Raw genomic sequence first — 27,757 nt, 5'->3', positions numbered from 1 at the left:
CTCATTCCCAAGGAAGGAGAAGTGACTAATCTGAAAGAAGTGTTTAGGAAAATGAATTACAGCTCAGCCACTTCCAGGTTATTTAGTTATGATTCTTCCCTTGCAGAAAGCATACATTCTGATCTCACCCCTGTGGAAAAAGGTTGTTGCTTCTCTAGCTGTGCAGTTACTAGTTTGCATTTATTCTCTATATTCTGAAAGAAAGAATTAGTTAATATGTTTAGCTATAGATTTAAGACCACATTTTTCAATCAACCTTACCAGTAATATTTTGATCTCCATTTCTGCATCTATCTTGCAGTTTCATTCAAAATCAGGGAGAGAAGACATACGCTTTTATTTTATGATAAAACCTTACTATTTATTTGGTTGTATTTTAATTATTTAGTGTAAATATTGTCTTTAATATTTAAAAATTTTTTACTATGAAACACATCCTACTAATAGAAGTATATAACACATATATGTGTAGTATAAAGAAACAATGAATTCCATGTGCTTTACTAGCCAGCATAAGAAATAGAACAACCCTAATTGTTTAGAGCTCCATGGACACTCTCCTATCACAACCCATTTCCCACTGGACAAACCTTAGACTAACCCAGAAATGCTAAAAAAAAAAAAGTTTAATTTAAAATATTTTTTTCTGATACCAGTTAAAATAAGCTGCTTTAATAGTATATAACCATAAAACTAGAAGATGCAGCCATATGTTATTTATTACCCTTCTTGAACATAATACTAGGGCATATAGCTTGAGATTTTATTTTTAAGCAGCTTTATTGAAATATATAAATTCATTTATTGATATATAAATTTATTTATTAATGAGGTATATTTGATATACAAAAACTGAACATTTTTAACTTATATAATTTGATGGGTTGGAAGTTTTCTATTTCTTTTTTTTTCATCATAGAAAGTGTTTGTTTTACAATAATTTTCTGTCAAGTTTATATTCAATAGCTTAACGTTCAAACCAAACACACAGAAGTCCATAAACAAATTGGCATAAGCAATAATAGAATCAGAGCTATTTCATGTAGGTAAAAATAAAGACTTGTTTTATCTATTTATGACATTTTTATTACTGTTTTCTACATATAAATTGACTTATGTGTTTATACTTCTTTTTGATGTCCCTTGGACTCATAGGTGGTAGCATCCAAAATAGTCAAGGCAAGAAAAACTAGCCTCTGATTGATACATTACAATTCTCTGTTTAAAGCAATTTGTAAAATTTAAGTAAAAAGTTCAGTGTGGCCTGCTGGTCTTTACAATTGTTATCCTCTGTTCTGTTGCAATTGTCAGAACTATTCAGTCAACTATCTATATCCAATTTTAATGAAACACCAGCCTAAACTTGTAAGATAGATGAACCAACAATATTCATTCTAAGAAAGGGCATATACTATGAAGAGCACAGGAATTCAGGGTCATAAGAAATGTGTGCAAATCCTGGGAAGCAATATGAAATGCATGCCTCCACTGACCGCTATGCATAATTGATTCAATGAATCTGTAATTTAGCTTCCAATTTTTCATAATTGTGCATTTATAGCAATATACTTCAATAATTCTAAAGTTGTAATATAAATTGTTTTTAATACAATAAAGAATATCTGAATCATATAGTTAAATCACTTTAAAGAATTCTAAGTCAACATATCAGGAGACATTTAGTATATTGATATTTATATTGTATGAGGAATATGTTAGTATTAAATTGCCTCCTCATTTTCACTTTTCTTAAAATGATTTAATGTACATAATTTCTCACTTCCAACTTAGGAACATTAGTGAGTCACATCTAATATTTGTCTTCTATATATGACCGACTCTCTACATCTAAAATGTTATGAAATAACATTTTTTACAGTTCTGTTGATGATTATATAGTATTTGTTGCTGTTTAGGATCAACAATTTCAAGTGATCCTTCATTATTAATTAAATAAGACACTTATTGATTCTTATTATTTTACTTCAAGTGCAATTTTAGTTCCAGAGAAGGCAATACCATCTTAAAGACTTGGACAAGATTTTCTTTTTCTTTTTCTTTTATTCTAGGAAGATCACTTAAAAACAAATACCTGAGGTTTCTTAAATGACACAAAGCAATGATGCCTTTGTCTGTGATATTCCCACAGGAAATCATTTATTTCTATTTCCAATAGGCTTTTTTGTAATTTTTTAAGTTGACTAAGCTTTTGCAAACAGCCGTCCTCAATATAATGACACTTGCATAGTGTTATTTTTTCAACACGCTCTAGGCCTTCCATGTAATCAAATCCAATGCTCACAATACAAGAGTTGGTGGCATCAATCTCTTGAATCTTGTATTTTTGCAGAGGGCCTGTTGGGAGGTTGTTGTAGTCCTTCTGCCACCTTTCCTGGCCACAGTAGCACACCCTGACCACACAGCATAATAGCCATTCAGACGCAGCCCTGTTGGGGCCAACATCCCTACTAATCACTTTATTAAACACTGCATTCAGCCAACCCCAGAAGTATCTGGAATCACATGACCAGCGAGTTTCTTTAAGTCACACAACTGCTGGCAAATTTTTCCAAACAGCATCATTTGATAGCATCGCAGAGATGGGGGAGTGAGCCAGCATCCACTGAAGTTTTCTATTAAGTTAAACTTACTCAAACTAAAAAATACTAAAATCAGCAATCATTTGTTGTTTTCAAATAAAAATGTTTTAAATCACCCTAATATCTTGCACTGCTAATTTGTAATATGTATATTAATTTGTGTAGCAATTATATTACTAGTGACTGTGTAACAATATATTCCTACATACTGAACTTACCAAACTTTCAGGTAAAGGCTAGAAAAAGAAAGGTAATTCAATATTCAAGGATATAATTTCTTTCTTAATTCTCTTTATAAACATGGAAATTGTACCCTTTCCACTTCATTAAAATATACTAATATTTATTCTTTGCATTACTCATTAGATGCCATTAAGGAAATTTCATTAAGATAGAAATATTATGAAATTTTGAGTTTATATTCTTATCCATTGAAAACATTAGATATCAAAGCTCCTTCATTTTATATTAGGAAAACAATAGTTCTAGCAATGAAGTAACTGCATTTGTTAGGTCCAGATTCTATGTTTAATTTTTAAGGAAAATAATTCTTTGTTAAAACACCATCCTTTAGCTGAAAGTTAGAAAGTTTAGCATGTAGAACTACATCATTTGTAATCAGTGATTTAAAAAATTGCTAAAATGTGCTACACATCAGAGTAAAAGGGGTTGAAGCTTTTAAAATTATTATTTGAAATTAAATAATATGCCCAGTTTTTGTTTGGGGACCATTGTTATTTTAGATGACATGAATAAATTTAACAAACGTATAAAGTTTAAAAAGAGAGATAATCATACTACTCCACAAATTTCTTGAAAACAGAATCTATCGTTTTCTTAACAAGTACAATCTTTTCATGTTAATAGGAATATAAGGAATTTTACTGGATAAATGGAATCATTTGTTTTCAAGTAAACAGATCTGTAGAATATTACATGTTATATCTTAACCATAATATGTATGAACATAAAAATTTTATGACATTATTGTCCAGGTCCATATCACTGAGTGGACCTATAATAACAGACTGCTGATATTATGCCACATAAGCTTGGAGAAGAGGAAAAAGAGGTGTGGAGATAAAAAATGATAGTAAGAATAATGTGGAGCTATCCCTAAAGCACTAAGGTATTTGTAGATGCTAATAGTATGATAACAGAGGATTTCTTGAGGTAGCCTCATGAATTATTTCTTTGTCATCTTTATTCACTTTTTGCCATTATTTTAAAAACAGTAACTTTTTAAAAATAAATACTTGATATTCTTAGATTTCGCTATGACTGATTTTGTATAAAACTGATATATTAGTTTAGTTTCAGATCATTTTTTCCTTTCTTTCTCTTTAGGCATGATGGCCACTACCTGGGATTTGTTTGATTCTTATAATGCTCTAGAATCTTTATCAGCAAAACAATCTTCAGTTAAATCAGGTAGTAAAGCAAATGTACGTCCTAAAGATAGGGACCAAAGACTGACAGGAAGTAACATGGAAAAAAGTAAGATTTCATTTATTTCAGTTTTTTGAGTGATGCTTTCACATAATATATATATATATATATATATGTGTGTGTGTGTGTGTGTGTGTGTGTTTGTTTTAATAGTTGATGGACCTTTATTTTATTTATTTATTTCTATGTGGTAGTGAGGATCAAACCCAGTACCTCACACATGCTAGGCAAGTGCTCTACCACTGAGCTACAACTCTAGCCCTTTCACATGACATTTAAAATTGTTTTTCCAGGAATGACAAAGTTTTCTTTCTGATGGAACATTAAAGTACAGTTTTTACTCAGTAATAAAGCTGTTATTCTATCACACTTCTTTAAACTCTGAACTGAAGGTTTTATTTTTTCTTAGATATCTGCCGAGATTTCAAACTTCTTTCTCCATTGCCTCTTTACTTGCTCTTTACACTTTCACATGATTTCTATCATTTTTTGTCTTCCTTTCTTTCTTTCTACAGATTTTACATATACGTACACATTTAAAATGGAGATACAGTAATGGCACTCTTAACTAGAGGCAATTTTATCTCTACAGGGGACATTGAAAATGTCTGGAGATATTTCGGAGTGTCATGACTATAAGAGCATCTTGTGGGTAGCTGTCAAGAATACTGCTAAAATTTTTTTAGTATTCAGGACAGCCCCTACAACAAAGAAGTCCTAACCCAATAATCAGCTACCAGGGCTAAGAAACCTTGCATTACAACTTTAGCTTTTAATATTCTAAGTTTTAAGATAAAATGTTATAATTAAGTACACAAAATTGTAACTTTCTAAGCATATTTGCAATATGGAAAAGTTTTTTACCATGTCCAGGTATAAAAAGTTTGTTAAGCTCCTTTGTTTTTTAAATTTATTTAGCAGTACGAGGAATTAAACCCAGGGGAGTTCTACCACTGACCTAATCCTTTTTATTTTATTTTTGAAACAGGGTCTTGTTAAATTACAGAGGCTGGCCTTGAAGTTGAGATCCTTTTGCTTAGCCTCCTGAGTAGCTAGGATTATAGACATAGACCTTTATGCATGGCATTCACTTCCAAATATTTTGTGATTATCTAATTTTGTTCTACCTATCCTGCAGAGTCGTCTTCTTGTAAAATTATATTATTGCACTTAAGGAATTGTCCTTATTTCAGAATAGCTATAACCTGACAAAATTTTTGTAAAGTCTTGACAAATTTTCATAAACTTTTCACTTTCACTGATTTTGATCCGAAGACAAATGTAAATTTGGAAGTTCTGTAAGTCAGTAAATAATTTGAAACATTGTTTAAAGAAAATTGATGAATTCCAGAAAACAGCTACTTTCTAATTGACTATATTTCCTTAAGCGATTTTAGATCCATAAGACCTTTTAACTTGGTCTTTTTATCTTGCTTAATCTTTTATTTTAATCTAAGCTTCCAGTATATGACCTATGTTCTTTTTGACCTATGTTCTTTTATATAAATGTATAATCACATTTATATTCATGTAGACTATAACTATGTTTTAGTCATAATTATTTATAGTGAATTATGGTTTTCTCAGAGAACAAGGAAGGGAAGAATGAATTATTTGTTATCAAAAAAAGAAACATTCGTTTTGTTGAACATGAATGTCCATACAATATGTTTGATTTTAGAAGTTAAAAAACTACTCAGAAAAATCCAGTCTTGGACTGAGAATTACACTGGAATTTCAGATTAGATATGTATATTCCACATCCATTAAGCCACTAACCCACAAAAATGTGCAAGTGCAAAGTCCTCCCACCATAAGTATCAGTTTGTGCATCTTTAATTTCATGTGTATATGAATGTGCTTTTAAAAGCAAAAAGGGATACTAAAACCATATTCAATAACTACAATAGAAAAACAGAGACATACTTTATTTTAATGCTTTATTTTATTGTTGTGTTCAGGCAAGGACATAGGGAAAACCAGAATTATGAGAAGAGGGAAAATAAAAATATATCGGCAACAGAGTTGAGTGATCAGGTTTATTGAGATTGTAAATTCAAATGAAAACTTGGATTAAATCACCTCTAAATTCTCTTTTGACTCAGATTTTAAAGTATAAACAAATTTTAAAAGTTAAATATGCTCTATATTCGGCTTAAGAAGCACTTCAGTGCCATTTAAACTTTGTACAGGTTGTGTTTTAACTTATTTATATTTGGTCTGGGAAATGGGGAATTTCTATAATTTTAATCTTTGAATGTTAAGACCATATCTCAGTTCAAAGAGAAAAAAATCATTTTCTCTCATGGGCTTCCCCCCCCCCCCCCGCAAAATAGGGCTTTAGAGTTAAAGGTTGATTAATGGATTTTTCTAGGACATTTTTGATTTTATAGAAAAATTGAGCAGATCGTTCTGAGAGATCCATGTAAACCTTCCATTCCTTCATGTCCAACACATGAACTACTTTTAATATCTTATATTGGTGTAGTTTATTTGTTAAAATTGATGGGCCAATATTGATACACTATTAACTAAAGTCCATAGTTTACCTTAAAGTCCATTTTTTTGTCTTGAACAGTTCAGTGTAGGTTTTGTGTTTTTTGTTTTTGTGTGTGTGTGTGTGTGTTTTTTTTGCTCCCCCGCCCCCCCTCCCCCCCCCGGGATTAAACCCAGAGGCACTTAACCACTGAGTTATATCCCCAGCCCAGCCTTTTTTTTTTTTTTTTTTTTTTTTTGTATTTTATTTAGAGGCTGGCTTTGAACTCATGCTCCTCCTGCCTCACCCTCCCAAGCGGATAGGATTACAGGTGTGGGCCATTGCGCCCAGGGTTCTGTGTATTTTGACAAATGCATGACATGTTTCTACCATTAATTTCATACAGAACAGTTTTGCTTACCCAAATATCCCTTGTACTCCATTTTTTCATCATTTTCCCTGCTCCAGTTTCCCTGATAATCACTGATATTTTAGTTTTTGTTGTCTCTATATTTTTCTTTTCCAAACTGTCATAGAGTTGGAATCATACAATATATATAGCCTTTTCAGACTGACTTCTCTTACTAAACAATATGTACTTAGGCCTCATCCATGTATTTTCATGATTTGACAACTCATTTATTTTTATACTGAAAAATATTACATTGATGTACCACTGTTTTTTTTACTCACTAACTGAAGAACTTTTGATTGCTTTCACTTTTGAGTGATTATAAAGAAAACTGTTATAAATATTTACTTACAACTTTTTATGTAGACATAAATTTGAAATAAGATTAGCTATATACCTAGAAACAAATTGTTACACTGTATAATAAGAGGGTGTCTGGTCTATTAACTTACAAAATAGTTGTATCATTTTGCCTTGGATACATAATGAATGAGCATTTCTATTGGTATTCATTCTTGCTGGAATTGGTATTTGTTATTTCTTCTGATTTTAATAGATTCATGATGGTATCTTGTTTTAATTTGCAGTTCTCTAATAGCATATGATGTTGAACACCTTTTTTTTTTTTTTGGTCATGTATCTTCATGGGCCTACAGCAGTTTAATACAATTTTAAACATTGTTTAATTTTAGGGAAGGGTTCTGTATATAATTTGGATGTTAGTCTTTTATCAGATACATGTGTTGAAAACATTTTTTCCCAGTCTGTCATATGTCTCTTCATTTTCTTAACAGGGTTTTCCGTAATCAAGCTGTTTTTAATTTTGATAAACTCCAATTTGCCAACTTTTTCTTTTTTGGGTTGTGCTTCTTTTTTTGGCGGGGGTGGGGATACTGGGGATTGAACTAAGGGTCACTTGACCACTGAGCCCTATTTTTTGTATTTTATTTAGAGATAGGGTCTCACTGAATTGCTTAGTGCCTCACATTTGCTGAGGCTGCTTCGAACTTACGATCCTCCTGCCTCAGCCTCCCAAGCGCTTTTGATGCTGTATGAACTCATCACCATTTTCTTCTATGTTGTCTTTTCTGCATTTTACATTAAGGCATAAGGTTCATTTCTGTTGGTTTTGCAAAAGCTTTAAGTTCTGCACCTGAATTAATTCTTTCTGCCTGTTGATGGTTGCATTGTTTGTTTCACGTTACTGTAATGAAATAGCTGAGGCAATTAGCTCATAGTAAGAAAAAGTTTATTTTGACTCATGGTTCTGGAGGTTTTAGTCAAAGATAGGGTGAACCTGTTACTTTGGACCTCTGACAAGTTGGCACATCATGGCAGGAGCAGCAGAGCAAATTGCTTCCTTCATGGACTAGAAAACAAAGAGGTCAGAGTTCCCAAATCCCCTTCAGAGGTACATCCCCTTTAAGGACCTAAAGTCTTCCCACTAGGTTCAGCTTCTTACAGGTCCGCACACCTCCCAATGCTGCCACTCTGAGGAACAGGCTTTAACACATCAACCTTTAGGAGACACTCATCTAAACCATATCAATGTCCAATTGTCCAATTGTTCTAGCACCACTTATTGAAAATACTTTCTTCTCTCTATTGAATTGTCTTGCTCCTTTTTGTCAGATGTAAGTTGATTTTATTTGTGTGGGTTAATTTATTGGCTTTCTGTTCTCTTCTGTTGATCAGTTTGTCTATTATTTTACCAATATGTCTTCATTACCTGTATGTAGTTCATTCAGGTATTATCAGTCATCTGACCATTTTTCAGTATTGTATTGGTCAGTCTTTGTCTTTTATTTTTCCTTAGAAACTTTAGAATCATTATTGATATCCACAAAATAACTTGTTGGTATTTTAATCGAGATTCATTAAATCAATAGATATGTTGGGAATAATACGATACTTTAAAATTATTAAGCTGTTTTATGCATGAAAATTTATTTATTTAAATATTTAATTTTTCATTCAGAGGAGGAAGTGGAGAGAGTGAATTTGGACAACTATTTCTGAAAGTTTGGATACATAGAGAAGGCATGAGCTAGAGCAATGAATGAGTAAAGGGAGGAATGGGGGGACAGGAAAAGGTATTCAATAATTTGTTCATATTTTTGCTTAAGATTCTGTATGCTTTTTGTTAGATTTATGCCTAAATATTAATTAGTAAGGCAAGGTAAGCTGGCTTAGAATTGGCTACTTTGAGCACTTTCAATGAGTTCTGAAACATATGGGCTGCCCCTTATTATCTGATAGCTGACAATCAGATAATTAGGGGTGGGGAATAGTGGTCCTGAATGTGAAAGCTTGACGGTAGAGATATGGTCTTTGGTTGTTTGGCTTGTATAAAAAAGATATGCCATTAGATCTGTTCCTTTACTGTCTCTGGGAATTGGCTAACCTCAGTATAGCATCCTGCCAGGGTAAGCAAGGCCTCAAGATATCAAAACATCAGTCTGAGGATGTATTTTAGTGGTAGAGTTTCTGCTTAGCATGCACAAGGCCCTCAATACCATGTACACACACACACACACACACACACACACACACACACACAGAGTAATCAAAGCCTCAAAGACAAAAAAATTGATATTTTTATGTGTTGCATCTTATAATCCATAAATATGGTATGTTTTCCATTTATTGAGATCTTCTTTATTAGATTTCTTTTTATTAGTTTTTTTATAGTTCTCAGCATTCAAACCCTGTACATGTTTTATTAGATATACACTTACTTTTAAGAAATTTTACAGTAACTCAATTTTTAATTTTGTATCTACCTGTTCATTGCTATTATATAGAAATATGGTTGATTTTTACATATTTATCTGATATCCCAAGATCTTGCTAAATACATATATTAGTTCTAGGAGTATTTTTGTAGATTCCTTGGGATATTCTGCATAGATAATTATATCACCTGCAAATAGGAAAAGTTCATTGTTTTCCTTTCTGATCTGTATGTCTTTTATTTCTTTTTCTTACCATATTGCCCTTGCTAGAACCTCTATTTCTGTATTGAATGAGAGTGATGCAAGCAGGAATTCTTGCTCCTGATTGTAAGAAAACATTAATTCTTTCTCTATTGAGAATAATGTTAACTATAGTTTTTTTTTTTTCGTATAAGCTTTTTATCAAGTTGATGAATATTCTGTCTGAGTTTGGGCCACTGTAACAAAACTACCATAGACCTGGTGGCTTATAAACAACAGAAATACATATTTCTTATGGTTCTGGAGATTGGAAACTTGAAATCAGAGTGCCAGCATACTTGCGTTCTGTTGGGCGCTCTTGTTGAAAATTCATCTAATATAATTGCTGCCTTTGCATCTATTTTTGGACCTGACATAAGTTATTTAAAACTCAGTTGTACCTCATCACCTTTGGCTTAATGAAGGTTTTCTTTCCCTGTATGATTGTTTGCAAAACAGCACAGATCCCAAACCCAGTGTACTCCATAGCTATTGGCTATCACAATACCTAATCTTCAACACCAGAGTCACGTAAATAAGCCAGTCTTTGGACATGTTCAAATCCATAAGCCCAGTGGAAAAGACTAAGTGATAATACCCAGGACCTTAATAAAGTCATAGTCTTGCTGATCCTTGCTCCTTCCTCACCTGCTGGATTTCCCATCGGTCTCTAGTTAGTGCCAAAAACTTCTTGAGACCTGCAAGTGATTAATTTCTTCTATTTCGTATACTTTGATTTCACCCAACACACCTGAATCTAACTTTCCCCCTGGTCAGGGGATGTCTCATAGAGAGGGGGTACCTTGGTTTTTCAGCATTCTTGACAGAGAACCCAAGACCAAATTGGAAGGAACTCACACTAATAAAAATTTAATAATCTTTATCTAGACTATAGCTGCTGACTTCTTGTTATATCCTCATATGGTAGAAAAATAGCAAGTGAACTCTCTGGGGGTGTCACATCCTCATGACTTAATTATTTTTCCAACATACGAATTTTTAGATACACAGACATTTTGGTCTGTGACATCCTCTCTATTCCTATTTTTTCAAGAGTTTTTTCCATGAATGTGTTATGGCAATAAATCACCAGGTCAACCTTAAAGCAGGAGATAGAACCATCTTTTTTTACCAGCTGGAGGTCTGTATTCACCAGCTGGTAGGACGGAGGGGCAGGCTGCAAAATCTACACCCTTCAACCCCCTCCAGGGGTTAGAGAACACCTTTTATACCATTAGTACATTAATCATAAGTGGCTGTTGCTGTGATTCAAAACTACAAACAAACATCATGAGATCTAAAATCATAAGCAGAAGGGGAAGTGGGTCAAAACGACCCTAGTTGAGTACAAGTTAAAAAAAAAAAAATGATTACTAACATCTAGACAATCATTCTCTGACAGGGTACATTGTCCAAGAAAAATGGGAACCAAAAAGAGAACAATTTTACCTTGCAGAAGAATTGCTATTTTCTGTTGCTAAACATGCTATGCTAAGCAACTATTGATGGGTACAGAGGCAGGGTGTTCCCATGGGAGAGGCATTTCCTACATGACATGGAGTCTCAGAGTAAAATGGAGTCTGTTTGGTCATTGCCCATGTAGCCTGGCCCATTACAAATGGATATTGAATTTGATCAAATACTTATTCTGTACTGATTGATATCATCACATAACTTCTTTTCATTAACCTGTTAATTTGATAGATTACATCGATTGGGTTTTCAATATTAGAGCATTCTTTCATTCTGCAATAAACTCCAGTTTCTCATGATATATAACTATTTTTTTATATATTGCAGAATCCCATTTGCTAATTTTTTAAGGATTTTTATGTCTATGTTAATGAAGGATACTGGTATGTAGCTTTCTTTTTCTTTTCCTTTTTTTTTTTTTTTTTTTTGGTACTTCTCTGTCTGACTCTGTTATATTAACTTCATGAAATGGATTAGGACAAGATACCATGGCGCATGCCTGTAGTCCCAGTTACTCAAGAGACTGAGGGAAGAGGATTACTTGTATCCTGGAGTTTGGGGCTATGCTAGGCACATACTGTGGCCCTGTCCCTTTAAAAAAAAAAAAAAAAAAAGGTATTAGGAAGTATTCCTTCTTCTTCTGTTTTCTAGAAAAGATTATATAAAATTGGTCTTAATTCTTTAAATGTCTGATATAATTCTGTAGTGAAAACCTCTGCCTAATGATTTTTTTTTGGGGAATTTTTAAAATTAAAAATTATATTTTCTTAATATTCAAATTATATTATATTGGGTGAGTTGTAATGGTTTGTATTTGTTAAGTAGTTTCTTCATTTCATCTAGGTTATCAAATATATGTAATATAGAGGAGCTTTTAGTGTTCTCTTATTATCCTTTTAATATTGGCAGGGTCTATAGCATCTCTTATTTCATTCCTGATTTTAGCAACTTGCCAGTTTTTCTGTAGGATTATTGATTTTATTGATCTTCAAAAGAACTATTTGTTTCGCCGACTTTCTCTGTTGTTTTTCCACCTCCATATTAATTTATTTCTGATATTACCTTTTCTATTCCTTTCCTTTTGATTGTTTTCAGTTTATTTTGCTCCTTTTTTTCTTTTTCTTTTTTTTTTTTTTTTTTTTTTTTTTTTTGGTCTTTGTTGTTGATTGGGGAGTTTAGATTATTGATTTGAAACTTTTCCTGTTTTCTAATACATACATTTATGCTACAAATTTCCCTTTTAACACTGTTATATCTGTGTTCCACAAACTTGGATATGTCATGTTTTCATTTATATTAAATATATTTATTTTTTTTATTTCCCTTACAACTTCCTTTCTGATCCATAGATTATCTGGGGTAATTTTTTTTTTTTCCTTGTGGTGCTGGGGATTGAATCCAGCCCTTGTGCTTGTGAGGCAAGCACTCTACCAACTGATCTATATCCCCAGCCCTGGGGTATGTGTTTTAAATTCCAAGTTTTAAAAGATTTACCTTTTATCATACCATTGTTTATTTCTCATTTGATTCCATTGTGATTGAAAAACACATTATGATCTCTCTTCTTTGAACCCAGTATGACTTATCTTCTTTTAGATGTAGTAAGATTTATTTTATGGTTCAGGAAGTATATTCTATGGGCATTAGGTAGAGAGTTATAGAACTGTAATCTCGATTTTCTTAATTTGGTGGTGTGGTTAAGTTTGTCTATTTTATTTCTAATTTAGTATCTTTTTAGTTTATTGGATTTTGGATTTGTCTGTTTCTCCTTTCAGTTCTGTTGGACTTTCGCTTCACCTATTTTGCAGTCTGTTTGTTCTTCATAAACATTGATTATTGCTACATCTTCTTGGTGCAGTCATTATATAATATTGTTATGTGTTTCTGGTAATTTTCATTGCTATGAAGTTTGTTTTATGACATTATGATAATGACATAGTCTCTCCTGCTTTCTTTTGGTTAATGTTTGCGTGATACATATTTTTCCATCCTTTTACTTTCAATCTATCTATATTACATATTTGAAATTAATTTCTTGTAGGCATCATATATTTGAGTCATGTTTTTAATCCACTATTTGCTGATTTCTGCCTTTGAATTTGTATATTTAGACCATTTGTATTTAAATATTTATTTATATATTAGCCAGTAAATCTGCCACTATTTGTTTTCTTTTTGCTGCCTTTATTTTTTTATTTCTTCTTTATCTTTTTCATGCCTTCTTGCTGGTTATTCAATATTTTTTTTAATTCCATTTCAATATTTACATTTTAATTTATCTCTGTAGCTTTTTTAGGAGTTAACTCCATATATTACATTCTATACAAATAACTTATCACAGTCTACTAATGCCAACATTTTACCAGTTCAAGTAAACGGTATCTCCCTATTTGCTTAAATATTTCTAAATATTAGCTATTAAAACACTTAGATAATTAGATAAGGAACTACATCAGACAATGTAATTTTTTCTTCAACCATAAACCTCTCAAAAGCAGAAAGTTATATTTTATTTACTCATATTTTAGTTTTCCTCATTGTCCTTTTCATCCTCTCTGATGTTCCAAAATTCTTCCTTTTCACATTTTCTTCTTGAGAGAATTTCTTTAGCTATTCTTAGGTTGTTTTTTTTTTTTTTTTTTTTTTTTGCGTGGGGAGAGACAAACTCTTTTAGTCTTCTTCAGTCTGAGAACATCTTTATTTTCTCTTTATTTTTATAAGATACTTTCACTGGGTATAGAATTCTGGGTTGACAGTTCTTTTCATTCAACATTCAAAGAATGTATGCTACTTCCTTCTAGCATTTCTGGTTTCTAATAAAAACCCTGCTGATAGTCAAATTATTTTCCCTCTATAGATAAGGTATAATTACTTTCACTGCTTCTTAGATTTTTTTCTTCTGTTTTCAGTAATTTAAATATGTTTCTTGGTGTGAATTTCTTTTGGGTTTATCCTCCTTCAGGTTCATTTAGTTTCTTTAATCTTTTGTTGTTATTTGCCAAATTTTGGAAGTTTTCAGCTATCATTTCTTTAGATGCTTTTTCAATCATACCTTCTTTCTCCTCTTCTTCTAAGATGCTAATGATATGAATATTTCTTTTGTTATAGTCCAATAACTCTCTGAGTCTCTGTTCACTTTTTTTCACACTATTTTTCCATTTGATTCTTTTTGCTAAAATGCTCTATTCCTTTGATGATACTTCCTATTTTTTATGATTCAAGTATGTTCATAAATACTGTTGAGACATTTTTATGATGGGATTTTGATGATTTTTTTTTAACAGATAAGTTCTACCATCTCTCATTTCAGTGTTGGTGTCTATTGATTTTTTTTTTTTAATTCAAGTGAGATTTTCTTGGTTCTTGGTATAGTGAATGCCTTTCAGTTGATACCTGGACATTTCAACTATTGTGTTATGAGGATCTGGATCTTTTTTAACTTTTTCATTTTAATAGTTTTTTTGTTTATTTGTTTTGTTTTGTTTTGTTTTTATTTTTTGTCACTATGCTAGCAGAGGAAAATGTGAGTCATTGCCTGATTACTTCCAAGTGGGAACAGAGGTTCAGGTTTTCCATTTGGTTTCCTTTTTTCCTCAATACTGCTGAGTGATAATGGAATCTCTGGCTTCCATTGATACCTTTGTGGCCTTATTACAGTGTAGTAGGCAGAATTCTGGTCCCCCAAATTTGTATACCTCCCAATCCCTGGAGCTTCAGAATGCCATAAAAGGATTACCTTACATGGTAAAAAGGCTTTTCAGAGGTGATTACAATAGGATCTTCAGTTGGGGAGATTATCCTGGATTAGCTAATTGGGTCCAATCTAAACATGTAAGTACTTAAGACTGGAAGACCTTTCCTAGCTGTGGTCTGGGACAGAGATGTAATGACAGAAGAAGGTCTAAGATGCAATGTTTCTGTCTTTGAACATAGAGGGAAGGTTGTGGGAAACCTCCAAGAAGCTAGAAAAGTCCAGGAAGCAAATACTTCTCTTGAGTTTCCAAAATGACACATTGTCTTATCAACTCCTGGTTTTTTTTCAGTGACACCTGTGTCAGACTTCTAACTTACTGAACTAGAAGACAAGTAAATTTGCATTGATTAAGCCACTAAACTTTGTTATAGCAGTAATAAAAAACTAGTACAGTAGTGTTCCCATAAAGCAATCTTCAAATCAGACTTGTATATAAAGACTGATAATCTTATTTCAATGTGAGTAAGAAAGTAGAGAGATACTGCTATAGTTTGGATGTATTGCCCCAAGTTCATGTGTTGGAAACATAAACCTAAAATTTATATTAATGATAATTTGGAAGTATAGCCTATAGTAAGTAATTAGATTTAGATGAGATCAATGATAGGATTAGTAACTGTGTGGGAGTTGAAGACAAACCCGAGTGCATGCTTCCTGTCTCTGATCATGTGATGCCTTCTGTCATGTCATGAAGCAGTAAAAAGACCCTCAACAGCTGCAGCCCTTTTACCTTGAATTTACCAACCTTCAGAACTATAAAAAATGAATTTATTTTCTATATAAATTACGCAGTTTGTGATATTATGATATAAGAACAGAAAACACACTAAGGCATGTACAAATTACTTCAGGAGCATATCATTACTTAACTTTTGAAAAACGGCATATTTTTTGATGATTAAGAATTCCAAAATTAATTAATATGTTTATATAGCATTTGTTTATACATAAAAAATTTTAATCAGTGTCTGTTGAAGTTGTTGGAAACTGGAGGAAAACAGATTGAAATGAAAAAAATGTCATTTTTGAATTTTTAGAATGTGTGAACCATCTAGTATTATTTAGATATCATTGCATCATGTTTGTATGTTGCAGATAGTGAAGCTAGTTCTCTAATGGACATAGAAAATGTAATTCTGTCTAAAATCCATGATGATGAAGAGGACCACTCAGATGCAATATTAAAATCTGACAAGTTTCATCAAGATTTATTTTTCATGGAACGGGTTCTAATGGAGAATATATTTCAGCCCAAACTTGCAGCTTATCGTCAGCTTCCTATTTTAAGAGGTATTCTTTAAAATTGATCATATTTAGATAAGCTCAAATAACTTAAGAAAAATTAAGTGGTATTCTTACATATTTCTAAATGTAATCTCAAAACTGAGTTATTAGAGAACATATTTATATAGTTTTCAATACTAAACATGTAAATAGCAGTAAAGTCCAGGTTAGGGAACCAACAGAAGGTTGACCCTCAGATTCAAAACTTCATAAGCATCTGTAATGAACTGAATAGATCCTCTCAAAAAAGAAACAATATATGAAAAAATGTTCAACTTCTATAGCAATTAGAGAAATGCAAATTAAGATTTGATCTCACTCCAATCAGAATGACAACTATCAAGATACTTCGCAGTCCACCCTTAACTTTGCCTCCTCTTTGCCTGCTGTGTTCAGATATGGATTAGACATATTTCTTTCCTGAAATTTTTCTTGATCCTTCAAGGCAAAGTTAATCTCCTATGTAGTTACATCAAAAAGTTAGGTTATAAAATAATATGTATAATGAATGGTTGTAGAAAAATATTGACAAACTATGTTCCTCTTTTGTGTTAAGTTGATATTTAAAAATTTTCATCATATATGTAAAATTTCATCCTGTATTTAAAAAGTTGTATAGTTGCAATGTAGAGTACCCTAAATATTGACATTTATAAAACAAAACTTTCGATCTATCATTCCTTTAAGTGCATTTAGTAAGCAAAAATACCACAGCAACTTGAATACAAATACCCTAACAACACAGAGAACGGTAATCATCAGTCCTGAAGGTTACCTTGTGCTTCCAAATAAGGTTTCCCTGCTTTCAGGTAGGAGCCAACCTGATTTCTGTCACCACAAGTTAACTATCCCTATTTTGACACATCATATAAATAAATGGCTTTGAATAGTAGGTATTCTTTTGAATCTGGTTCTTTTACTTAACATTAATGTTTTTGAGATTCATCTAGGTTGATGTGTATATAAGTAGTTTGTTTTTTCTCAATGTTGTTCCAGTGTATGAATATACCATGACATCTTATTGATCCTATTGCTGGAAGTCTGAATTGCTTTCAGTTTGAGGCTATTATATATAAAGTTGCTATGTGTGTTTTTGTGTGAGTCTTGTGGTAGACATGTTTTAATTTCTCTTATATAAATACCTAGAAATGGACTTTTTGGATTGTTGGGTAGATGAATGCTTACCTTTTTTTTTTTTTTTCCAGAAACTATGAAATACTTTTCCAAAGAGTTGTACCACCTTTCATTCTCACAAGCAATGTGTTACAGTCCCTTGTTGTTACACATTCTTGATAACAGATGATGTGATCCTTTTTTTTTTTTTTTTTTTTTTTTTTTTCCCTCTTTCAGTACTGGGGATGGAACAACCCAGGAATGCTCTACCATTACGTTACATCCCTAACCCTTTTTATTTTGAAACAAGTTGCTGAGACTGGCCTCACATTTGTGATCCTCCTGCTTCAGACTCCTGAGTCATGGGATCATGAGCATGTGCCACACCAGGCTTGACTTTGGCAATCTTTTTAATGTTGTCCTGAAAACTAATAATATTGAGTACTTGTTCATGTGATTTGTTTTGGTCTTTTGTATATGTTTTGTTTAATGTTTGAATAAAACTTTTGCCCACTTTAAAATCAAGTTGTTTCTTTTTTAAAATCATGTTGTAGAAGCTTACCTTTATATATTTTGCATATAAGCCCTTTGTCAGATAAATATATTGCAAATATATTCTCTAACTCTCTGGCTTGACAATTTATTCTTTAAAAATATCTCTTGATTAAGCTGGGGGTATAGCTTAGTAGTAGTGTTCGCCTCGTATATGTGAGGTCCTAGGTTTAGTCCTTATCAATGAAAAAAATTCTCTTGATGAGCATATTTTAATTTTGATAAAATATAATCTATTAATTTTTTTAAAGTTAATTCTTTCCATGACCTCTTTCTCTGCCCCAGGGTTTCAATGATGCCCTTTTAGGTCTTTTTTTTTTTTTTAAAGTTGTATAGTTTTGCTTTTATGATTATATCAATTATCTGTTCTGATTTTTTAATGTTTTTATTTTTAATAAATTTTATTGTGTATATTTAAGATATACAACATGATGTTATGAGATACACATATATAGTGAAATAGTTATTTGGTAAAATAAATTAATGTCACATTATCTATTTTGAAATAAGTTTTCGTGAGTAGAGTAAGGTAAATTTCAAGTTTGTTCCCTCCCTCCCTCCTTCCTTCTTCTGTCTGTCTCTCTTTCTCTCTTTCTCTGAGCATCCAGTTGTTTCAGCATCAATTTTTCAATTTTTCATATTTATTTATTTATTAGAACTTTATATTGATACTTAGTAGTTGGGTTTATCCCAACAGACTCATACATGCATGGAAACTGATTTCAGTTCATGATCCCCCCCCACTTTTCTATCCTCCCTCCCCTCTCCCATTCTTCTTCCTTTTCTCTACTTGAGTTCCTTCTGCTCATCTAGTAAGTTATATTTGATTGGTTTTTTATATTAGTCTATCCTTCCCTCTCCTTTATTTTACTCTAGCTTCTGCATATGAGAGAAAACATTTGACCTTTAAATTTCTGAGTTTAGCTTATTTCACTTAGCATTATACTCTCCATTTTCTTCCATTTACCAGAAAATGCCATAATTTCATTCTTTTTTATGGCTGAGTAGAACTGCATTGTATATATAGACCACAATTTCTTAATCTATTCATCTACTGATGGGCTTATGGGTTGATTTAATAACTTAGCTATTGTGAACTGTGCTGCTATAAACATTGATGTGGCTGTTTCACTGTAGTATGATATTTTAGATCTTTTAGGAAAATACTAAGCAGTAGGATATCTAGGTCATATGTGATTCCATTCCTAGCTTTTTGCAGAATCTCCATAATGCTTTCTAGAGTGGATGTACTAGTGTGCAGTCCCAGTAGCAATGTGCAAATATATCTTTCCCCATAACCTCGCCACCATTTATTGTTGTTCATATTCTTGATCATTGACATTTTGACTGGATGGGATGAAATCTTAGTGTAGCTTTGATTTGTATTTTCCTGATTGCTAGTGATGCTGAAAATTTTTTCATATATTTGTTGGCAATTTGTGTTCTTTTCAGAAGTTTCCATTTAGTTCGTTTGCCCATTTATTGATTTTTAAAAAACTTTTGTTAAGTTTTTTGAGTTCTTTATATATTACAGATATTAATCCCCCTTGGAAGAGGCTTGCCAAGATTTTGTCCCATTCTGTAGGCTCTCTCTCAAAGCTCTTAACCACTTTCTTTGCTGTGCAGAAGCTTTTTAGTTTGATGGTATCCCACTTACTGATTCTTGATTTTATTTCTTACACTTTGGGGATCTTTTTTTTTTTCCAGACAAACTGATTTTTTTTATTAAAAATCATAAATTTACATAGGGCAATGCTGTTTGATTCATTCTGTTATTTTTTTCCCTTCCCCCCCACCCCTCCCACCTCTCCCACCCCTCTTTTCCCTCTATACAGTCCTTCCTTCCTCCATTCTTACCACCCTCCTTATCCCTAACCCTAAACATAACCCTACCCTAACGCTAACCCTGCCTACCCCCCGTTATATGTCCTCATCCACTTATCAGCGAGATCATTCGTCCTTTAGTTTTTTGAGACTGGCTTATCTCACTTAGCATGATATCCTCCAATTTCATCCATTTGCCTGCAAATGCCATAATTTTATCATTCTTCATGGCAGAGTAATATTCCATTGTATATATATATGCCACAGTTTCTTTATCCATTCATCAACTGAAGGACATCTAGGTTGGTTCCACAATCTGGCTATTGTGAATTGAGCAGCTATGAACATTGATGTGGCTGTATCTCTGTAGTATGCTGATTTTAAGTCCTTTGGGTATAGGCCAAGGAATGGGATAGCTGGGTCAAATGGTGGTTCCATTCCAAGCTTTCTGAGGAATCTCCATACTGCTTTCCAGAGTGGCTGCACTAATTTGCAACCCCACCAGCAATGTATGAGTGTACCTTTTTCCCCCACATCCTCGCCAACACCTATTGTTGCTTGTGTTCTTAATAATCGCCATTCTAATTGGGGTGAGATGAAATCTTAGGAGAGTTTTGATTTGCATTTCTCTTATTACTAGAGATTTGAACGTTTTTTCATATATCTGTTGATTGCTTGTACATCTTCTTCTGTGAAGTGTCCATTTCCTTAGCCCATTTGTTGATTGGATTATTTATATCCTTGGTGTAGAGTTTTTTGAGTTCTTTATCGATTCTGGAAATTAGCGCTCTATCTGAAGTATGAGTGGCAAAGATATTCTCCCACTCTGTAGGCTCTCTCTTCACATTACTGATAGTTTCCTTTGCTGAGAGAAAGCTTTTTAGTTTGAATCTATCCCAGTTATTGATTCTTGCTTTTATTTCTTGTGCTATGGGAGTCCTGTTAAGGAAGTCTGATCCTAAGCCAACAAGTTGAAGGTTTGGACCTACTTTTTCTTCTATAAGATGCAGGGTCTCTGGTCTGATTTCAAGGTCCTTGATCCATTTTGAGTTGAGTTTTGTGCAGGGTGAGAGATAGGGGTTTAATTTCATTCTGATCCATATGGATTTCCAGTTTTTCCAGCACCATTTGTTGAAGAAGCTATCTTTTCTCCATTGCATATTTTTGGCCCCTTTGTCTAGTATGAGAAAATTGTATTTATTTGGGTTTGTGTCCATGTCCTCTGTTCTGTACCATTGATCTACCTGTCTATTTTGATACCAATACCATGCCGTTTTTGTTACTGTTGCTTTGTAATAGAGTTGAAGATCTGGTATTGTGATACCCCCTGCTTCGCTCTTTCTACTGAGGATTGCTTTAGCTATTCTGGGTTTCTTATTCTTCCAGATGAATTTCATAATTGCTTGCTCTATTTCTGTAGGGTACATCATTGGGATTTTAATTGAAATTGCATTGAATCTGTGTAGCACTTTTGGTAGTATGGACCTTTTGACAATATTAATTCTGCCTATCCAAGAACATGGGAGATCTTTCCATCTTCTAAGGTTTTCTTTAATTTCTTTCTTTAGTGTTCTGTAGTTCTCATTGTAGAGGTCTTTCACCTCTTTTGTGAGATTGATTCCCAAGTATTTTATTTTTTTCAATGCTATTGTGAATGGGGTAGTTTTCCTAATTTCTCTTTCTGAAGATTCATCACTTATGTATAAAAATGCATTGGATTTATGAGCATTGATCTTGTAACCTGCTACTTTACTGAATTCACTTATGAGTTCTAAGAGTTTTCTGGTGGAATTTCCAGGTTCCTCTAAATATATAATCATGTCATCAGCGAACAGGGATAGTTTGAGTTCTTCTTTTCCAATTTGTATCCCTTTAATTTCTTTGGTTTGTCTAATTGCTCTGGCTAGAGTCTCAAGAATGATGTTGAATAGAAGTGGTGAAAGAGGGCATCCCTGCCTTGTTCCAGTTTTTAGGGGGAATGTTTTCAGTTTTTCACCATTTAGAATGATATTGGCCATGGGCTTAGCGTAGATGACCTTTACAATGTTAAGGAATGTTCCCACTACCCTGATTTTTTCTAGTGTTTTGAGCATGAAGGGATGCCATATTTTATCGAATGCTTTTTCTGCATCTATTGAAATAATCATGTGATTCTTAACTTTTAGTCTGTTGATATGGTGAATGACACTTATTGATTTCCAGATGTTGAACCAACCTTGCATCCCTGGGATAAAACCTACTTGATCCTGGTGCGCTATCTTTTTAATATATTTTTGTATGCAATTTGCTAAAATTTTGTTGAGAATTTCTGCGTCAGTGTTCATTAAGGATATTGGTCTGAAATTTTCTTTCCTCGATGTGTCTCTGTCTGGTTTAGGTATCAGGGTGAGATTGGCTTCATAGAATGAGTTTGGGAGGGTTCCCTCCTCTTCTATTTCATGGAATACTTTGAGAAGTATTGGAATGAGCTCTTCTTTAAAGGTTTTGTAGAACTCGGCTGAGAACCCATCTGGTCCTGGACTTTTCTTTGTTGGTAGGCTTTTGATGACCTCTTCTATTTCATTGCTTGAAATTGATTTATTTAAGTTGTGTATGTCCTCCTCGTTCAGTTTAGGTAATTCATATGTCTCTAGAAACTTGTTGATGTCTTCGAGGTTTTCTGTTTTGTTGGTGTATAGATTTTCACAATAGCTTCTAATTCTGTTTTGTATTTCACTTGTGTCTGTTGTGATATTTCCTTGTTCATTCCGAATTTTAGTAATTTGAGTTTTCTCCCTCTTTCTCTTTGTTAGTGTGGCTAAGGGTTTATCAATTTTGTTTATTTTTTCAAAGAACCAACTATTTATTTTGTTAATTTTTCCAATTGTTTCTTTTGTTTCAATTGCGTTGATTTCGGCTCTGATTTTAACTATTTCCTGTCTTCTACTACTTTTGGTGTTGGTCTGCTCTTCTTTTTCTAGGGTTTTGAGCTGTAGTGTTAAGTCATGTATTTGTTGATTTCTACTTCTTTTGTTGAATGCGCCCCATGAAATAAATCTTCCTCTAAGTACCGCTTTCATAGTGTCCCAGAGGTTTTGATATGATGTGTCTTTGTTCTTATTTACTTCTAAGAATTTTTTAATTTCCCTCCTGATGTCTTCTGTTATCCATTCATCATACAATAGTGTATTATTTAATCTCCAGGTATTGGAGAAGTTTCTGTTTTTTATTCTGTCATTTATTTCTAATTTCAATTCATTATGATCTGATAGAGTACAAGGTAGTATCTCTATCTTCTTGTATTTGCTAACAGTAGCTTTGTGGCATAAAACATGGTCTATTTTAGAGAAGGATCCATGTGCTGCTGAGAAGAAAGTGTGTTCGTTCTTTGTTGGATGGTATATTCTATATAAGTCGGTTAAGTCTAAATTGTTGATTGTGTTATTGAGATCTATGGTTTCTTTATTCAATTTTTGTTTGGACGATCTATCCAGCGGTGAGAGAGGTGTGTTAAAATCGCCTAGTATTATTGTGTTGTGGTCTATTTGATTTCTGGAATTGAGAATGATTTGTTTGACGTACATGGATGAGCCAGTGTTCGGGGCATAGATATTTATGATTGTTATGTCTTGCTGATTTATGCTTCCACTTTGGGGATCTTATTAAGAAAGTCAGTGCCAGCACCTATATGATGGAGTGTTGGACTATGTTTTATTCTAGCACTTGTAAAGTTTCTGATTTAGTTCTAAGTATTTTATCCATTTTGATTTGAGTTTTGTACAGGCTGAGAGAGTGGGGTCTAATTTCATTTTTCTGCATATAGCTATCCAGTTTTCACAGGACTGATTTATTAAAAAGACTGTATTTTCTCCAAGATATATTTTTGGTACCTTTGTCGAATATCAGATGGCTAGGGTGTGGATTTGTGGTTGTGTCTTCCATTTTGTTCCATTGGTCTTCATGTCTATTTTGGTGTCAATACCATCAGCACAATTTTGGGGGGACTAGGAGGTACCAGGGATAGAACTCAGGGGCACTCAACCACTGAGCCATATCCCCAGCCCTATTTTATATTTTTATTTAGAGACAGGGTCTCACTGAGTTACTTATCACCTCACTGCTCCTGACGCTGGCTCTGAATTCACAGTCCTCCTGCTTCAGCCTCCCAAGCCACTGGGATTACAGACATTCACCACCAGGACCCATCAGCATAATTTTTAAAACAGTATTTTTATTCCCCCATTAATTTCTTTGACACATGGTCCAAAATCACATTACCACATAATAAGTTTATTTCTGCCTTCTATCTTGCTATTTTTTATTCTATAGCAATACACACTATATTGTTTACTGTATGCTTTATAGTAAGTTTCAGTTAAGAGTCCATTTGTAAAACTTTTACCACATGGTCTTGAGTATTCTAGTTCCTTTTTATTACCATATATGTTTTATGGATCAGCTTGTCAGTTTCTACCAAACCTTGCCAAGATTTTGACTTAAGTTACATTGAATCTTGGATCAATTTAGAAAGAATTGACAGCTTAATAATACTTAGTATTTAATCTATGAACATTGTTTCAACATTTGTTTAATCTATGATCATATTATTTAGCTAAGACTTTTAAAATATTAGCAATTAAAAATATTTTCAATGGGCTGGCATTGCTTGTCGTGTTAAATTAGCCTTTGATGTTTTGAATGCTATTTATTTTACTTTATTATTATTATTTTTTATTTAGCTTTTAATTTTTTACAAACTGCATTTTGATTCATTGTACACAAATGGGATACATCATTTCATTTCTATGGTTGTACACAATGTAGATTCATACCATTAATGTAATCACACATGTACATAGGGTACTGATGTTTGTCTCATTCCACCATTTTTCACACCCTCTCCCTCTCATTTCCTTCTACATATTCTAAAGTTCCCCCATTTTTCTCTCATCCCCCACCCTTCTACCCCATTATTTGTCATTCTCCACTTATCAGGGAAAACATTCGGCCTTTGGTGTTTTGGGTTTGGCTAATTTTACTTAGCATGATATTCTCTAATTCCATCCATTTATTTGCAAATGCCATAGTTATTTAAAACTCAATTTTATAATTGTTTCATGCTAGTATATAGAAATCACTGATGTTGTACATCGGCTTTCCACATGCATTCTGAAGAGTTTTCTTATTAGGTCTATTTTTTTGTGGCTTATTTAGGATCCCTATTTTATGAATATATACATATATATTTATAAATAATATGTAATAGATAATTAAGGTGTTTTTATTATATTATTTGAAAATATGCTTTTATTTATCTTTTAATATTTTCGCCTTATTTTCTTGCTTATTGCACTGGGTATCCCAGTAAAATGCTTAATACACATGGTGAGAACAAATATCTTTGCCTTTTTTCTGAGCTTAGAGAGAAAACATTCAATATTTAATTGTTGAATATGTTGTTAATTATAGAATTTTATAGATGCTTTTTATTAGCGTCAGGAAGTTTACTTCTCTTTCTAGATTGCTATATAATTTTTAGATAAATGGGTATTGAGCTTTGTCCAAAGTTCTTGTACATCTATTACTTTTTCCTTCTACTTCTATTTAAATGACCTTTTAATTCTTCAGTTTGTCCATTTGGTTAATTACATTGACTGATTTAGCAAATGTTAAAGCAAACTGAATTCCTGGAGTTAATTCTTACTTGGTTATGATGTATTATCCTCTTATATATTAATGAATTCAATTTTTTAACACTAAAAATTTTTGTGACATGCTCCTATCATATATTTTTCTGTGATTTTCTTTTCTTTTAAAGCCCTTGATGAATCATATTAATTTTATGATGGGCTTATGAATTTTGGAAATCTTCCCTCATTCATTGTTTTCCAAATTCATGTAATATTTATAATTTACTGTTGGATAAAATTTACCAGTGAAAGGATTGGACTGAGTTTTCCTTGTGGGAACATATAAAATTACAAATATAGTATATTTGTCAGATATAGGGTTATTCAGATTTCTGTTTCTACCTGTTTTCATTTTGGTAATTTGTAAGAAATTTGCCCATGTTTGTCTATTTTGCTTGCTCAATATATTTTAATAAACAGGTTCATAATATTATCTCCTTAAATTATACCTCTTAGGCTCTCTGCTGGACAATAAGTGAGTGATTGATTCACTTTAAGAATGCAGTGGAAACACACCACATTGTGAACGCTGACAATAACCTCTGAGAACTCAAGTCATTCAATTAACTACTCGGAGTTTAGGTTTCTGCATCTGTAGAATGGGAAATATAAGCACTTGATATAGGATTAATGTGAAGATTAATTAAGGTGACAGGAATGACACATATTGGACAGTTAATAAATGTGAGGTGACTTCCATTCCAAAAAAAAAAAAAACTGTATCTCTTAATAGCTATAGGATATTATAGCTTCTGTTTCATTCTTGATTTTGATAACTGATTTTTAATTTTTATTAGTCTAGATGGATATTTACTAATCCTTTTATGAATCATCAGTTTGCTTTCTTTATTTTCTTAATTATATGTTTTAAAAATTTCCATTTAAAAATTTTTATATATATATTGTATTCAATTTACTCTTCTTTTTTCTAGATTCATATGGTAGAAATTTAGGTCATTAACATCACATTTGTCTTGTCATTCTTCACATTTAATACTATAAATTTCTCTACAAGTACTATACCACTTAACCACAAATTTTGATATGTTGTGTTTTTATTATCATTCAGTTCAAAATAATTTTTAATTTTCCACGTGGGTTTTTCTTTGAGCCATAAGGTAATTAGAAGTGTGCTTTGAATTTTCAAATTTTAAATAATTTTAGCTATTTCTTTTCTCATTTAACACTGTTAATGACAGTGAGAGAACATAGTCTATATTATTTCTGTGTTTTAAAATATATCGAGACTTTATGCCTCAATATCATGAATGTTCTGTTTTCTTTTGTTATTTGGCATAATGTTCTTTAGATGTGAATTATATCAAATTGGCTGATAGTTTTTTTCAAATCTTTTATCTTTATTGAGTTTTTATTGCCCTGTTCTATCAGTTAAAAACAAGTATAGTATTAAAATCTTGGTGCTAGGGGAATAGCACAGAGTTTAGATCTATGTTAGTTCCCAGCACTGTAAAAACAAATCTCCAACTAGGATTATGGCTTATCTGTATTTCCTCTGTGTTTATCAGTTCCACTCTATATGTCCTGGAGCCTTGCCATTAGGTACATTCAGACTTAAAATTATTTTATCTTCTACATAAGAAGATATTCTATCTTCTATCTTTGTAATAGTCACTTTTTGTTATCAACTTGACTGGATTAAGGGATACCCAAATAATTCATAAAGCATTATGGGTATATCTGTAAGAGTGTTTCCAGAAAAGATTGGCATTTGAACCAGTGAACCAAGTAAGAAATACCTGCCATCATCCAATGAAGGTAGTCTCTATTCAATTCCTAAAGGCTCAGATGGAACAAAAAGGCAGAGTGAAAGTAAATCCTCTCTGCTCCCCCTCTTTCACTCTTGGAATTGGGATACCCTTCTCCTGCCCTTGGACATCAGAACTTTAGGTTCTCTGACTTTGGACTCTAGGGTTTGTGCTAGCAGCTCTCTGAGTTCTTAGGCCTTTGGCTTCCAATTGAGACTTAGATCACTGACTTTGCTGGTTCTGAACTTTTTCAAACTTGGACTGAGCCCCAATACTGGCTTCCCTTTGTCTCCAGCTTACGAACAACCTTTTGGGACCTCTCAGTATACATAATTGTATGAATCAATTCCCCTAATAAATCACTTATCCATCTATCCATCTATCTATCCATCCATCCATCAGTGCTATTG

The 27,757-nt window shown here is 32.6% G+C and overlaps 1 protein-coding gene and 1 pseudogene across 5 annotated transcripts in view; one reads left to right on the top strand and one right to left on the bottom strand.

The window, feature by feature from the left end:
• Positions 1–27,757, top strand: part of DNAI4 (dynein axonemal intermediate chain 4) — a 126,167-nt gene that overhangs the window by 33,489 nt on the left and 64,921 nt on the right. For 3 of the 4 annotated variants that reach the window (XM_079132952.1, XM_079132951.1, XM_079132954.1), the window contains exons 7-8: positions 3,948–4,097; positions 16,235–16,429. In XM_079132952.1, the coding sequence (XP_078989078.1) occupies positions 3,948–4,097; positions 16,235–16,429 (345 nt within the window). The remainder of the gene's footprint in view (positions 1–3,947; positions 4,098–16,234; positions 16,430–27,757) is intronic. The other variant, XM_079132953.1, reaches the window with a different exon arrangement.
• LOC306659109 (ATP synthase subunit s, mitochondrial-like) lies at positions 886–2,598 on the bottom strand (annotated as a pseudogene). Its single transcript has one exon. The product of its transcript is annotated as an ATP synthase subunit s, mitochondrial-like (transcript).

The sequence above is a fragment of the Sciurus vulgaris genome, assembly GCF_902686455.1.
Source record: "Sciurus vulgaris genome assembly, chromosome: 1".
Classification (NCBI taxonomy): domain Eukaryota; kingdom Metazoa; phylum Chordata; class Mammalia; order Rodentia; family Sciuridae; genus Sciurus; species Sciurus vulgaris.
The sequence above is the reverse complement of the archived record's forward strand: the minus strand, read 5'-3'. Positions and strand labels throughout refer to the sequence as shown.